At 35.3% G+C, this 15,560-nt stretch overlaps 1 protein-coding gene across 1 annotated transcript in view; it reads right to left on the reverse strand.

The window, feature by feature from the left end:
• Positions 1 to 15,560, reverse strand: part of Trdn (triadin) — a 76,372-nt gene that overhangs the window by 6,350 nt on the left and 54,462 nt on the right. The window contains exons 6-7 of the mRNA XM_042695454.1: positions 9,018 to 9,071; positions 4,148 to 4,204 (exon numbers count right to left, since the gene is read on the reverse strand). Coding sequence (XP_042551388.1) covers positions 4,148 to 4,204; positions 9,018 to 9,071 — 111 coding nt within the window. The remainder of the gene's footprint in view (positions 1 to 4,147; positions 4,205 to 9,017; positions 9,072 to 15,560) is intronic.

Below are 15,560 nucleotides of genomic sequence, written 5' to 3' on the forward strand. Positions count from 1 at the left end.
ACATGGCAACCTATCTTGATGGGAAATGGACCTGTAAAGAACAGTACAATATACTTCTCTAAATAAATTGCATTAAAACCTGAGATATCTCACTTCATACTGTCTGTCTACTCACACATTTTTTCCAGAGTTTTTTTCTCTACTATATTCCTTCTTTTCTGACTACTTTCTGTATTTTTCCTGTGCCAGACATGCCTAGACTTTTCTCCACATTTTCCATGTTTTCTATATCTCTAAACTCCATCATATTTGACTCACATGAAAAAATAATGGTCTTGTCATGGGAATTAATCAATCTGTCCCCTGAGCTTCAATTTGCCAGAAATTTTATTAAAGCATGTACTTTATTCCCTATAGCAGGTCTTCAATTACAGGTGATTGCTCATCAATCTGTCTTCCCTACCAAACTATAGACAACGTGAAGAAAGGGATTTTGTTATTTATTTTTGTATCACATTTTTATATTAGTACAGTGCTTTTTTCAGGGAAAAACAGAACAAACATTCTGGATTAAAAAGTTTGTTCAAAGAGAAGAAATGTTTTACTACTCTCATATCTATGTGAAATAGAGTAAGTAGTATGTATATGCCATAGGTAAGTAAAAATGTTTAAAATAAACTTGTAATAGTGTGGAATCTTTGCACGTGTGTGTGTGTGTGTGTGTGTGTGTGTGTGTGTGTGTGTGTGTGTGTGTGTGTGTGTTAATGATTTTCATGTGAAATGGCTTCTTTTTTAAATCTACTTGTAGGCTTCAATTGATTAAATCTTTGTTGATCCTAAAGGAATTAAAGATTCCTTAAATTCAACTGCCTTTAATGACTTAAACTATCAATCAGGAAAGATATTTTTCTTAGAGAATAGGATCACACATACAACAAATTTACTTTAGTGGTTGTTTTTAATGCATAAAAATAATTTTAAAAAACTCGTTTTCTTAGGAATTTATCAAATCTTCCCTACAAATATCTGCATCGCATTAAAAACCAGAGAGAACTCAACAGTGAAGTGAATGCAATGAAGATAAAAGGAAAGTAGCACAGGTGCAAGTTCTAGTTACTTTCAAACTTGGTGATTTTCTTAAAATCGGTGCCAAATTTTCTTTTTAATCAAAATATTCTAATATAATTAGAACTTATAATTTTGTTGAGAAGCTAAAAAAGAACAAAAACTACTTACATGATGAATTCAAATTCCCTAGTTTTATTAGGAAGAATTTTAATTTATTATAGCTTTCATCAAGAAAAAAATGATTTGATCAAATGATTGACATCAACATAGTGGGTCCGGATCTAGAAGAAAGATGAACAGTGTTGTTATAGCCAGGCAATAGTGGCTCATATCTGCAATCCTAGATACTCAGGAGACTGAGATCTGAGGATGGCAGTTCAATGCCAGCCTAGACAGGAAAGTCCATGAGACTCTGATCTCCAATAAACCACTCAGCAAAAGTGGGACAGTAGTTTTGTGGCTCAAGTGGTAGAAAGCCTAGGCCCTGAGTTCAAGGCCCAGAATCACCACAAAAAACTCGCGTTAGAATTAAAATGTTTGGTGTCATGGCCGTTAAATGGTGTTATACAAAAAGCATACTAAAATATTGCTGATTTTACATGAGTTAGGACAGAATAAATTTGATTCCTTATTAAGTAAGGAAGTAGAAACTGCTGTACTTCTTTGGTCTTAAGTTTCTCTGCAATAACAATGTCATGATTGTAGCTGCCCTGTATGATAACTACATAAATCACTAATAGGAAATATGCACCTAGATAACTGGAGTTCTTTGAAGGATTTTTTTTGTTTTGCTTTGTTTTGTTTTGGTTTGGTTTTGGATTTTTTTTTAGGATTTACTTGGAAGTTAATAGTAAAATCCATGACATGTATTTACTTTAAATATGAAGAAATTAAGAGTGAAAATGATACAATTAATGAGTAAATGCAAATACAATAAAACCAGAATATTGAATCCATTTTCCAACCATGCTAAATTGTATACAATTCTTAAGACTAATGGATGCAAATGATACCCAGAAATGAGTCTTAAGGCATACGAGCACAGATATACATGGACCAACTGAAAGCAATACAAACTCTTCTCTCTACTTTATCAGACATGGGTACTGAAGTTGATTATTTCCAGGACAGTTTTGCACAGTGACCCACACTTGATTAACTCTACTCTTGATTAACTTTTTAACTTTTCTCATTCCATCATTTTCATCTCATTCTTTTCTTAAAAAATTTTAGCAAACTACAGAAATAGGCTAATTTTTACAAAGGTAGAGGTCTGACACTGCTTCTCAGAAGGAATTTCTGAGGGAGTGTGAGCAATTGCTGTCCTTTGTGCATTGTGGTTTGAACAGGAATAAGAAAAAACTAACTTAAATGTCAAATATTATGGTTTGTGCTTTAATAATTTTACTCTATTTTCCTAAAATCCACACATTATACCAGGATCACTTCCTACTTCCATTTACTATATAATAGTATATATAATAAAAGTGAAAATTATGTGCATGAGATATGTGAGGGAACATGGTAGATGTAGGGTATCTGCCTCAGAAAAATGGAGGTAAGTTGAAAGCGTTTGTAGCAGGAAGACTTAAGATAGCTCCTAATCCTTATTTTATGGTATTTGTACTCTTCTGATATCCTTTTCCCATGAATGTGCTACCCAGTAGTATATGACTTCAGATAAGACATATGATGAATCAGCCTAGTCTTGTGGTTTCTATCATGATGATTCTCTCTCTTGACAATCTCATTGAAATTATCTATCAGGTGACAAAGATCTGAAGATAACTTCTAGCCATATGGCAGGGAACTCGGGCCTTCAGTTGTCAAGAACCGAGTCTTGCCAACTGCCATATTGATGAACTTGAAAATGATCTTTCCTACAGCCCTGATTACTACCTTCATTGCAGAATTGTGAGTGATTGAGTTCTGGCCAGATTCTTTACTCACTGACATTACTTATAAATACCTGTGAATTTAAGTCTAGAAGTTTTTTCATTGTTGTTCTCTATAAGAGCAACAGTATATAACAGTAAATAATAAGCAAATAACACACTTGTTGAAGGAAGACCCCTGTTGTGGGGCCTGAACTATGGGCCTGGGCGCTGTCCCTCAGCTCTTCAGATCAAGGCTAGCGCTCTACCACTTGAGTTACAGCGCCACTTCCAGCTTTTTTCTTTTTGCTTATGTGGTGCTGAGGAATCAAACCCAGGGCGCCTCAGGCATGTAAGGCAAGTGCTCTACCACTGAGCCACCTTCCCAGCTCCTGAAGGAAGAATTTTAAAATACTTTTTACTTATTTTTGGAAGGATTACTTGATTTCTAATTAGATTACCTAGGTTTTTATCCTAGTCCAATTACAAATTAGTTATGTGCCCTGGCAACTGTTACCCTCTCAGTCATTTCCTCTCCCTTTTTCCTCCCCATTCTCCTCCCTAACAAGTTGTAAAGTTCATTTCCAACAGAGTGTCTAATGAGTATCATTGTTGCATTAGTTCATCCTTTATCCTGCAAAACAAGCCATTTCCTTCCTCCCAGTTTGCATGATTTCTGTAGTTTCAGCTCAGTATCACTTAACTGAGTTCACTGCTTTGGGTTCACAAGAGTACAATCAAACTGTCAATAGCACTCTGTTTCTTAAGTGGAGTCTAGGGGTTTGAATGTAAAAAACCTGTCATCTGTGCTTACTCAGCATAGAATAAGCTTGATTTTGATGTGGCCCTTCCAATTCTCAGAGAGTCAGAGAGGGCAAGACCTTGCCCTTCAGATCTCTCCATTCTGCTGAATCTCTTTGCTTTTAAATACGTTGTGATAGTACTCTGAGCCCACCTGAGCTCAGCTGTCCTCAGCCAAGAAATTTTCCCTATTGTTAGAATGAACTTGAATACTTCCTCAAAACTTTGGTCATGTAATGCAGCAAAGCAGGGAAACCAACAATCTTCCAATTACATAGGACGTTAATAATTTTCCTCTTTCAAGAAGCCTTACTATTTTAAGTGTTTGGCTTATTATTCTAAGCTATTAAATTTTATTTTTTTTCTATAAAAGAAATACTGATATTCAACTATCTGCTCAGCAGAAGATAGTCTTTCAACATTAAAATGAATTTAATTCTGGTAATAATAAAGAGAAAGTTTACCTTGTGTTGTCTTCATTTCTGGTTTTTCTTTTTTCTCAATTTTCTCTTTGTGGGTTGCTTAAACAGAAAATTTATATTAGTGGGTACTTTCAAAGGTTGCAAAACCAAGTTTTCATTTTGTTTCAGTTTACAGTCACAAATATCATGGAATATTTAGGAGGTTGTTTTTTTTTACCCTGAAAAATTGACTGTGTAAACTTCAATGTAAAGCTTGGCATTGAGATGTAGAAAGCATTTTGAAAAATAAGCTTACCACCTTCTTTTTCTAACTCATTATTCCAAACAACAAAAGTAAATAAAGTAGAAGTTTTACAAGAATTAATTGAAAAAATACCTTTATATCAGGTATAAAAAAATCTGTCTTTAAGATTAATAAAAAGGAATGCAGAAATCAGGAACGAAGGATTGATTAGTATACAAGGGAAACAGGTGAAAAATAGTTGCTTACTCTATGGCACTATCTTCTGCATTGAAAATAGTGTTTCGTTTCTCTCCCATCTCTCCCACAAAAGGCTCTATCTTAACATCATTTTGACAATTGAAGTAATGTATTGCACCCTGTTGCTTATAATCAACACTTTAACTGGAGAATCTACAATAGATATAAAGTAATTCAAACTGGATGAAATTAGAAAAGGAGAAAGAGAACAATGGAAGGGATGACATTGGTCAAGATACATCATACTGAAAATCTGACTTGTTTTGGGTCCAGTCGTGGGGCCTGAACTCTGGACCTGGGCGCTGTCCCTCAGCTCAAGGCTAGCGCTCTACCACTTGAGCCACACAGCCACTTCCGGCTTTTCTTTTCTTTTTGCTTATGTAGTGCTGAGGAATTGAACCCAGGGCCTCAGGCATCCAAGGCAAGCGCTCTACCACTGAGCCACCTTCCCAGACCCCTGACTTGTTGAGTTGAAACCTTTTTAAACAACTACTTAACATAAAATTTAAAAAGCCATGATTTATCAGTTGAGTAATCTTATTGATTCTCATGTGGAGTAACAATTTTTCATGTGATACCTGGGATGTTATGCATTGTCATTATTAGTAAACTAATGACTCAATTTGTAGTGTATTTATACACTCGGTTTTTTTTTTTTGGTCTCTGAATTTTAAATAAAGGTGACCTGAGGGTATGATAGCAGGTACTATTTCAAGCATATTAAATGGTAGCTAGCTAGTTTCCCTAATCACTATATATTTCTAATCACTATATATTTCACATCTCATTTATTGGATAATTACAATGGAAATTAAATAATATATTGACAATTAGGTGATAAAAAGATAGAATTTTGTTAACTAATTTGTTTAAGGAAGGAGTAAATTAGTGCCCTCAAACAACTGGATTTATTCGCCTATCTAAGAATAAGGATGAACATCAGTTTTATTCATTAAAGGATTGAAATAGTAAGGAATGGGCTTGATAGGGGGTATGAGGATTGGTCACTGATGCTCCACACTTGTGAATAGATGAATATATTCATACGGGAGTGAGTTTGCGCTTGCAGAGTAGGTTCACTCTCCTGAAAGTGGGACTGTAATAAAGGCAAGTTTGCCTCTTTTGACCCTCTTTGCCTCCTTCCATGTTACAAAGAAGTAGAAAGTATCTCAACAGAAGCCAAACAGATGCAATCCCGGTGCTCAGACTCCCTAGAATGTACAACTACCCAGTCTGTAGTATTTTATTATAGCTTTTGCAAATGGACACAGATGATATCTATGAATAATTTGCCTGGAATCTTGAAGAGACAATTTTAACCTCACAGAAAGCTTAATGCTTCCTGTCCAGATAAAGGCCAAGTGGCCAGCAGAGAGGCAGAATGCTGACATAGCAGCAGCTTCCTCCTCCAAAGATCAGCCTCCCCCACGCCTACCTCCGCTACCATTTGCCGCTAAGAGCAGCCATTTGTACAGTTTTCACAGAAGGAAAACTATGCTAGGATAGGCAGGACACAACTCACACAAAGTCATGGGGCTACCTACGTTCCAAAATATGAGTTAATGTTTTATTTTTTCAGTCGTGGGGCTTGAACTCTGGGTCTGGGCTCTATCCCTGGGCTCTTCCACTCAAGGCCAGCATTCAACCCCTGGAGCCACAGCGCCACCCTCGGTTTTCTGGTGGCTAATTGGAAGTAAGAGTTTCACAGATTTTCCTTCCTGGGCTGGGTTTGAATGGCGATCCTCAGATCTCAGCCTCCTGAGTAGCTAGGATTACAGCTAGGATTACAGCCACCATCCCCGGACAGTGAATCACTTCTTTTTAAACAATACATCGTATTGCTTCAGTGAAAGTTTCGAACTTCATAGGAGAATTGCAAATTATTTCGTTTAGTCAGAACCCAGAGGATCTGATGCTCTCATTCTGCATAAACCATTAGCAAAAGTGGACACCTGAAATAGCAAGTTAAAATTCATGAAAATGGCCACTAGTTAGCAATAATAAAGGAGCAACTATTTAATTCAAATGCTCATTGGTGAATAATCAATATTGGAGCATGGTTCAGCAGTACAATTGGTAATATTTTCAACATTGCATAAAACAAGAAATCTCAGCAGGTCATTCATACTGTGGTTGCAGAAGTCAGGTAAATATCTTAGACATGATCCATTCTAAAACAATACCAAACAACGAAATTAACTCTTACTTCACATTATACATTAAATAGAATTTTGTTTGGATTTAAGTAATTAAAATGCACACTACCTATAAAATGTGTTGCAATGGTTTTTAGCTTGAAGAAAATGTTAGCATCTATTGAAATAATCTTTGATAAAGATTCAAAAACATAAAATTCTACAAAAATACAAATATACATAGGCAGATTGGGAGTGGTGTCTTATACCTACAATCTCAACTACTATAGAGTGGTGGAGACCAGAATGATCACAATTTGAGACAAGAACAGACAAAAGTGAGAATCCAGCTTAACCAGTATGCTGCAGGTGAAGATGTGAATCTGTAATGCTAGTTACAGAGGAGCATCAGATAGGAGAACAAGTTGTGAGGCTAGCCCAGGCAAAAACATCAGCTCTTATTTGAAAGATAACTAAAGAGGGAAAAAAAAGGCTGTTTCAACAACTTGGCTATTGTGGATAGTGCAGCAGTGAACAAGGATGTGCAAGTGTTTTATAGCTATTCATAATAGCCAAGTTGTGGAAACAACCTAGATGTCTTACAATAGATGGGTGGTTCCAAAATTATGGTACCTATTCCCAATGGTATTTTACCCAGTCATTAGAAAGAATTATGTCATTTGCAAGGAAACGGATAGACCTAGAACAAATCATGGCAAGTGAGGCAAGCCAAGCTCAGAGAGAGGAATGATGTATGGTTTTTTTTTTCCCTCATAAGTGATCTAAAATATACAGGGGCATGATAAATTATATGTGCCTATGTGTATCTAGTTATACAAAATAGTATTTATCGAAATGAACTCTAGGAAATAGAAACAAGGGTTTTTTCTCTTTTTGCTGTTTTTGTTTTCATTTCTTTTTGCTCTTTTGGTTTATTGTATGTCTCTGAGCATGCCTCAGGGGAGGCAGAGAAATGGCGACCCAAAGGGTAAATAAATGCAGCAATGGTAGTCACTGAACATTATGTTGAAAATGAGCTATTTTACTTGTGGGGGGGAATGGGAGGGGAAAACTAGGAGAGAACAAGGGAAAGGGTAACATTGTCCAAAATAAAATATACTCTTTACCTGACTTATGCAACTGTAACACCTGTGTACATTGCCTTTATAATAAATTAAAAACATATTTTAAAAAGGGCTGGTAGTATGGCTTAAATGGTAGAATGTCTGTCTAGCAAATGGAAGGCCTTGAGTCTAAACCCCAGTAACCTCACATTTACACACATACAAAAACAAAGAGTCTAAACTTATATATGCATGTACACATATATGTACTCACATTTGTCCAATCACATAGATTTTATGTGAAAACAGAAAAAATAATTAGGAATGATGATTGACTAAGAAATTTGTATCTCTAAATGACATCATTAAAATAAATGAGTATCAAATGTGAGCAGCTACATAAGAACAAAGCATACTAAAAGTCATATCTACATTTTTCTATCTACATATATCAAGCATATTGAAGATTTGATGGAAGAAAATACTCTGATACAAGCACTATGCAAATGATCATAGTGAAGAAAATATCCATAGTATATCTTTTTAATTTATAAAAGCCAGAATGTAAGAAATGCTAGAATTTGTATGCATATGCACATAAAGAGGCAATAACACTTATTATAATAACATATTAGTGAAATATAGTATATATTCTAAGTTGTATTAATATCAGTCACATATTACAAATGAAGATCCTGGAAGGGCATGTATGAAATTCACACAGCAGTTTATTGTAAACCTGTTGTTTGGCCAGACTAGAAAGTAGGAAGGGACAGATGTGGGCCTGGGAAAGAGTGAAGAGGAGGGTTTTCACAAGGTATCTTCACTGATTGGATAATATGGTTCTATGACCATTCTATTATAAAGCAAAAGCTAAAAGAAATCAAGTCTAATAAGCAAACATATGTAAATTAAAATAATGGTGAGTGATTTTGTATTTATGAAATGCCAAGTAGTTTTTAATAAAATTGTTATTATGAGATGACAGTCTCAGAACTTGGGGTGGGGAGTAGGGTAACTAACACATTTCTGTTCAGCAGAGTGCAAACAACTCAAGAGCCTTAACATTTTCATTCAATCAAAGTTCCTCCTTTCAGATTCTATTGCAAGTATTTCTGATATAGTTTTGAAAGAAATGATATGAAATTTTGAATAAATCTGAATATAAGGAAGGGAAAGTCAAAAGGAAAAATGATATAATATTAAAAACTGCACAAAGAATAACAGCATACCTTTCTTCATAGGTTTTTCTTTTGTCTTTTCTTTTTCTTTTTCTTTGTGTGCAACTAGAAAGAAACAGATCACACGTTTCATTTTAATAAATGACAAGATAATCACATAGTGGTTTTGATGTTAAAAAAAAAAAAAAAAAAACACCTATCCTCTACTTTCAGAAATCTCCCTTTAACTGGCATAAGGTTTACCTACGTAGAAGTTTAAGCTTCAGTATAATTACAGATTTCATTTTTTAATCTATTTTTGCTTCACATTCAAGCATGAGCAAATATCAAAATTAGGTCTGACTGCAAAGATAAGAATATTCCTCAGTCTTTTGAAATCTATAATTTAATGAATTAGAAGACTTCTTTAAAATATTATGCCATGTGCCAAGGAGCCCAGCTTTAATATTGGAAAAGTGCCAGAAGTCTGAATTGAAAAACACAGAAATATAATCAACTGAACCTTAAGCAAAGAAACATCAATCTAAATTGTACATATTGCTTTTCTAGAGCAATATTCCACAATTATTTTTAAATGCTAGAATGGGATTAAAATGCTGTTACATCTTGTTTTAAAAAAATAAAATTGGACTGAATGAGCTATAACTCAATTAATTATTGCAACAGGATCAACATTTATGTCATAAGCTTAACACATACTTAAATCATAATTTTTATTAATTTTTCAAACTATAAATATATGGCTCATTCCAGACTAGTGTCTCTCTTCTACTTCCTACGTCAGTTCATTATCCAAGCTCTGCCAGTCTTACTTTTTATAGTATTCCTCTTACACCACTTATTTTCCCAAAAATATAGAAAGAGCCCCAGAAACATGCTAGTGACTCAGCTAGGCAAGACAAATACCACTTTTGTCATGGAATGTCACATTAAAGGATGATGGATGCCAAACAAGTAATTACTAAGGTAGCTAATTGCTGTTAGTATAATCACTATGAAGTAAATAGGCAGGATGGCAGGTCAGTGTGTAAAACTGAGACCTAATCTCACACATGTTTGGAAAAGACACTGAAGGATGTAAGAAGTGGAAGGAAATTAATCTACATGGACAATACAAAGGACAAAGTGGAAAGAGACAATTTCAGAACAATGGGCAAGAAAACCATCTTGGGCATGCTATTATTTCCCCTTTAATGGAAACAGATTTCTATTTTTCCATCTCATAATAACCTTTCTAACACAAGTCTGATTATATCATTTATCTTTTTCAAATATTAGTATCTCACATATTGCTTGGCTTGGTATCTGCCACAGAGCATGTGCTATATCAAACACACAAATATTTTATTGGCCCAATGATCCGATATTTGCTTACAATCCATTGTCATCAACCAGGAATTTCTCCTTGAATTTCACATTCCAGTTTTGACACAATGTCATATGACACAAGATATCAAGGACATCTTGTGCCCTTGTGAGACCTATCTATCCCTGTTTGTTTGTGTCTTCAACCTTAAACTCCCAGTCCATATTTTAACAAGTTCACTCTCCTGTTCCATGTTCCCTTTCTGTTGGGATCAAATAACCCCTCAATACTTTCTATATTTGTCCCATACTCTAATTGTATCATTTTCTTAATTCCATTTAGCAATGATGAAATAATATCCCAATTGCTCATATATGCAACCACCCAGTGAAATCTTTAGAGACAATGCCCCATTATTTTTCTTGCATCTCTGTTTTTTTCTTTTTCTTTTTTGGTACTGGCTATTGAACCCAGGATGTTGCATTTACTAGGCAAGTGCTTTCCCACTGAGCTACATCCCAGTTAGCATCCCTGGCTTTTGAATATGCAAAATTCTAAAATCTCTAGTAAAATCTGTATTAAGAACCATGCTGTGATATAGACATACATCACATAGTACACTTTTTGCTTCTGATCATTTGAAATATTAAGATTTCTTGAGTAAATCCTAAAGAAAAGCAGGCTAAAGGGAAAAATTTCACCTTCGAATATCTAGATATTAGGGTTTTTTAATTTTTTTTACCATTTGAAATGGCACCTTTCATTTTAGGTATTTCTGAGCTACTAAGTTCAATAAAAATATCTCGCAAAAAGAAATCAGCATTCATGCAGATCTCAAATAGCTTATTTGGGCTTCTTTAAATCACTATTAATGAAACTAAAAGAAATTCTTGGCATAAATAAAGCCTCCTTTAAAGTTTCCCTAGGGGGAACCTAGTTTGTGTGAGATAAGCTGTGCTTTCAGAACTCTGATTGGAAAAAGCCCCAAGGGATCACCTAATCTGTGGCTCTGCTCTGGAAGGGCTGGGCTCACGCACCTCAGACAGCTGGTTGTCCATTCCATGGAAGGATTTTTAAGATTGACATGTGCACATGCATAAGTGGGAGAATTAATACCAAATCAAAAGAGCAAGGGGAGTGAATCCAGCCTTTATTAGCATATTAACTCCTCATTCCTGTGACCGAGGGTGGGGGGAACCCTTATTCCTCTAGTCAAAATTTTTGATTTACAGACGCAGAAGTGTACGCTGGAATTTCATTTTCACCCTTCAGAACAACACCATTCTACAGCTTAGTGAAGCAGCTGGAGCCCTGGCTCTAGGGAACTGTTCAAAATGGCAGACGGCCACTAAATCTGCTTGGACAGAAACTTCAAACTTTGGCAAGACTCTGCTCAAATACCAAGTTCCTAAAATGACTTTTTTTTTTTAACCACAACACTACAACAGTCAGTACTGCTTTAACAATCACTCTAAAGCTTATATAAAATTATTTGAAACAGGAGCTGGGGTTGTTGATGCCTTTCTTCCCTTAAAACCAATAATAAGAATTTCCACAAGGAAGAGGAAAAGAATTCCAAAATGTCACCAGCCTTAGCTGGTAAGTGAAGTCTTAGACAAGATTGTTTTAGCTCAGAGAAAAATAAATGTTTTGCACCTGCCACAGATTAAGTTTGTCATCCTAGGTACAAAAAACAAAAACAAAAACAAAAAGCAAGCAAGCAAAAAAAGCCAACTGAAGTCCTTTGGTATGCTTGTAATTAAAAACAAGCAAAATCCACCAGTTGGAATGGCCCTGATGTCCAGCATCTGAGTTGGCATGGCCCTGCTGTTCCTGCACTTGTCCAGACTCTGACCTTTCCCTGACCAGAACATTCAGCCCAACTCAACTGTGAAGTAGATTTCTTACTCTCTCCACATGGCTCTGCTCCAGCCTTCCCCAGGCTTCTGATTTTGATCCCTGTAGTGCCAGATAGACTTGTATGTTTTCTGATGTGTGTCAGAGCTCACAATACCTCTGACTCTGCAGTTGTTCCAGGTCAATATACTCCCTGAGAGCCAAAAGGCTCTAAGTTATCAGACTCTTGCTCTTTGTATCTGCTCTTAGCTTAAAAACAATATGAAAAGTTTTATGGTCAAAACTATTCAAAGTACTGATTGGTATCCTCTACTGTGCATTCTCTGGTTCATGGGTAACTAATAAATTTAATCAAAGTTTTGAAACTCATGGTTAATTCAGAGCTATTGAATGAGATTAATTTGAATATCCAAGCAAAAATAGATCGGGTGTCATAACTTTTATTATTAAAATTTGGTGGGGCATGATTAGCCATAGACTTTTCAGATTTTGGTTTTAATTAATGTCCCTATTTTTAAGATTTTTCTGGTGCATTTGTTTGTAGGAGATATTAATAGTCAATCAGTTTTTAAATAAGTGAACATTTCAGTTTCATAGATTCATACACATTCATGATTAAATTCATTAGTTTTATGACAAAAATTAGACACATTCATTTTAAACCATTTAAAAGGGAAGTTCTCTTTTAGCCATCACTAGAAAAAAAATAGCCAGACATATTATAGTTTATTGAGGGTGTGCCTGTATGTTTCTTTAAAACAAAAAAAAAGGACTAATTTGGAGAATTTTAATTCTGTGCCAAATGCAAAAAAATACTTAAAAAAGAGATATAACAAACATCATAGTAAAAGAATTTTTAAAATATGTTTTTATTGTAAAAATGCTGTACAGAGGGGTTACAGTTACATGAGCAAGGTAATGAGTACATTTCCTATCAAGCGTTGTTATCTCCTCCTTTGTTTTTCCCCTGACATCCCTTCCCTCCCACCTCCACAACTACACTCCGCTCCCCTGCCTAAATTGTAAAGTTTGTTTTTCCACATAGTGTCATGTACATCTTCATTGTTACAATGAGTCAATCTGTATCCCTGTTTAAGCATTTTGTTTTTTCCCTTCCCCTCCCCAAGTTAGAGAAGTGTACATACAAGATGCAGGGCACCAACATCAAATACAGTGATTCTTAAATAGAGAAATTTCAGAAAGACTGTTATCTAGTATTTCTTAAGAAAATATTTATCACATTAAGGTTAACAAATGAACACAGATTTAGCAGGTCAACTAGTCTGGATTTCTTTGACAGAAATAAGAAAACAAGCAAAATATAGAGCAAGCCAGGAAAAGAATATAATTATCAGATTGTTTCTGCCTAAACCGTGCTGCCTTGTTCCTTTAGGTCCTGGGCAGACTGAAAATTTGTTCTCATGAATGGAAGCTGACTATTTCTATATTATCTACTTTTTAATAGCATACATACTTCACATAATCAGCTTTTTGCCTTTTGGTGGCAATAGGGTTTGAAGTCATGACCTATGGCTTTGCTGTGGGTTACCACCAAGCCACATCCCAACCTTGCCATTTGCTAGTTTGGAGTTGGAGTCTGTCCCATGTAGCTTTCAATCACAACCTTCTAGATCTCAACTTTCTGAGTACCTAGGATTACAGGTGTGAGCCACTGACACTCTGTAAAATCACTTTTCTTTTCATATAAAAGTAAAGGTTGGCTTTACTCTTATAATTGTAGCTTACCCTGTAACCCTGGCTTACCCCTTATAATTCTAGCGACGCAAGAGGCTGAGGTATGAGTAGTAAGGGCCAAATTTAGCTTAGCAGAGAACCCCATGATATTCTTATCTCTTATTGACAAGAAAAATTAAGCCACGCTTCTTATGAAAGAGAAAGTGTGACTCAAGAAGTAGAATTCCAGCCTTGAGCAAAAAAGCCAAGCATGAACACAAGATCGTGAGTTAAACTCCCAGTATTGCTCCCCTCCCCCAAACACATATAGTGAAGGTTTGGCCAATCACTCAAAAGCTCAATTCTTATCCAATAAATATACTTTATATATGTGTGTAAATGTAATAAATACATATTTTATGTATATTATATATTGTATATATGTATACATGGCTCTAAATTATTAATTTCATTCTCAAAAATGGCTTGAGAAGCAAGTCTCCTTTACCTGTTGTTCCTAGCCCCAGGAAAACTGCAGTTGCTTCCTCATGAGTGAATGATCACTATGAAAGCAATGATGGAGAGCTTTGCATTGAACTTCCTATTCAAAATTTTCAGATGCATTTTTCATTGATTCCACAAAGGGAAAACTTACAAATTTTACATGAAGATACATTTTAGTCGATCTCAGAGAAGATAAAAATGAAAGCTTCCAAAATGAAGGATGGCTAAGTTAATTTGTGAGCCTTACAAGCATTTTTCTAAAGCAGTTTGGGATATGCAGATCCATTTTAACCTCCTTTCCTCTTTGGCTTTTGAGAATCACTACCAGCTAAATCTCTTGGCAGCTTATGATTCCTAATCCTGCAATTGCTTCCAAGAAGCTTAAGAAGTCCTACGCAAGTCAATTATTGTCACAGTGTTAAGTCATACATTAGAATAACATTCTTTAAAACGTATGTGTGACACTTGTACAGAATTTCAACCTATTTGGGGAAGTAGGAGAATAAATTAATGCCGTAACCCTCAGGACCTCAAAAACATGATTTCATCTGTAATTTCATCTTTACAGAAGTAATTAAGTTAAAATATTGCTATTAGGTTGACCTCCATCTTGATGTCCTTAAGTATGAAGGAAATTCACACACAGACACACATGCCCCAAGGAAACACAAATGTTAAAAGAGACACACAGAGAGGGGATAGATAAATAGAGACAAGGAGTGGGGAAAATGCAGTCAAGAATTCCAATGAATATCCTATAAATTTAAGAAAAGTGACATAGGGTTGGGTTGAAAGGGGTAACATTCACCAAGATATATTCTATTCATTAGCTGTTTGTTAAATGGCAACTCCTTTGTACAACTACTTAAAGAAAATGAAAACATTGAGAGAGAGACAGAGAGAATCATCTGAAGTGACCAAGCCTCTAAAGAACATACATAAAGACAGATAATCTCAGAACTCCAGGAGTGCTTTAAATCTCTATACCTACAAGTTAAGTTTGCTATCAAATACTTTAAAGGAGCAAAGGTTGGATTATAACTGTAGCATAAAATGCTTAGGTGCCTCAATAATGGACAGGGACAAAGAATCAAATCTGAAAATGAATCAGAAGCAAATTCTAGATCCCACAAGTTTCAAGCCCCAGGAGCAGCATAGAAGAGAAAAGAATGAAAGTACCACCATACAACAACTCTACTGCTGATGACATGTCACAAATTAATCCAGCCTATAATTAAATGATTACCAAGTGG

This window comes from Dipodomys spectabilis, unplaced genomic scaffold (genome assembly GCF_019054845.1).
Source record: "Dipodomys spectabilis isolate Male_0828 unplaced genomic scaffold, ASM1905484v1 ptg000001l, whole genome shotgun sequence".
Taxonomy (NCBI): domain Eukaryota; kingdom Metazoa; phylum Chordata; class Mammalia; order Rodentia; family Heteromyidae; genus Dipodomys; species Dipodomys spectabilis.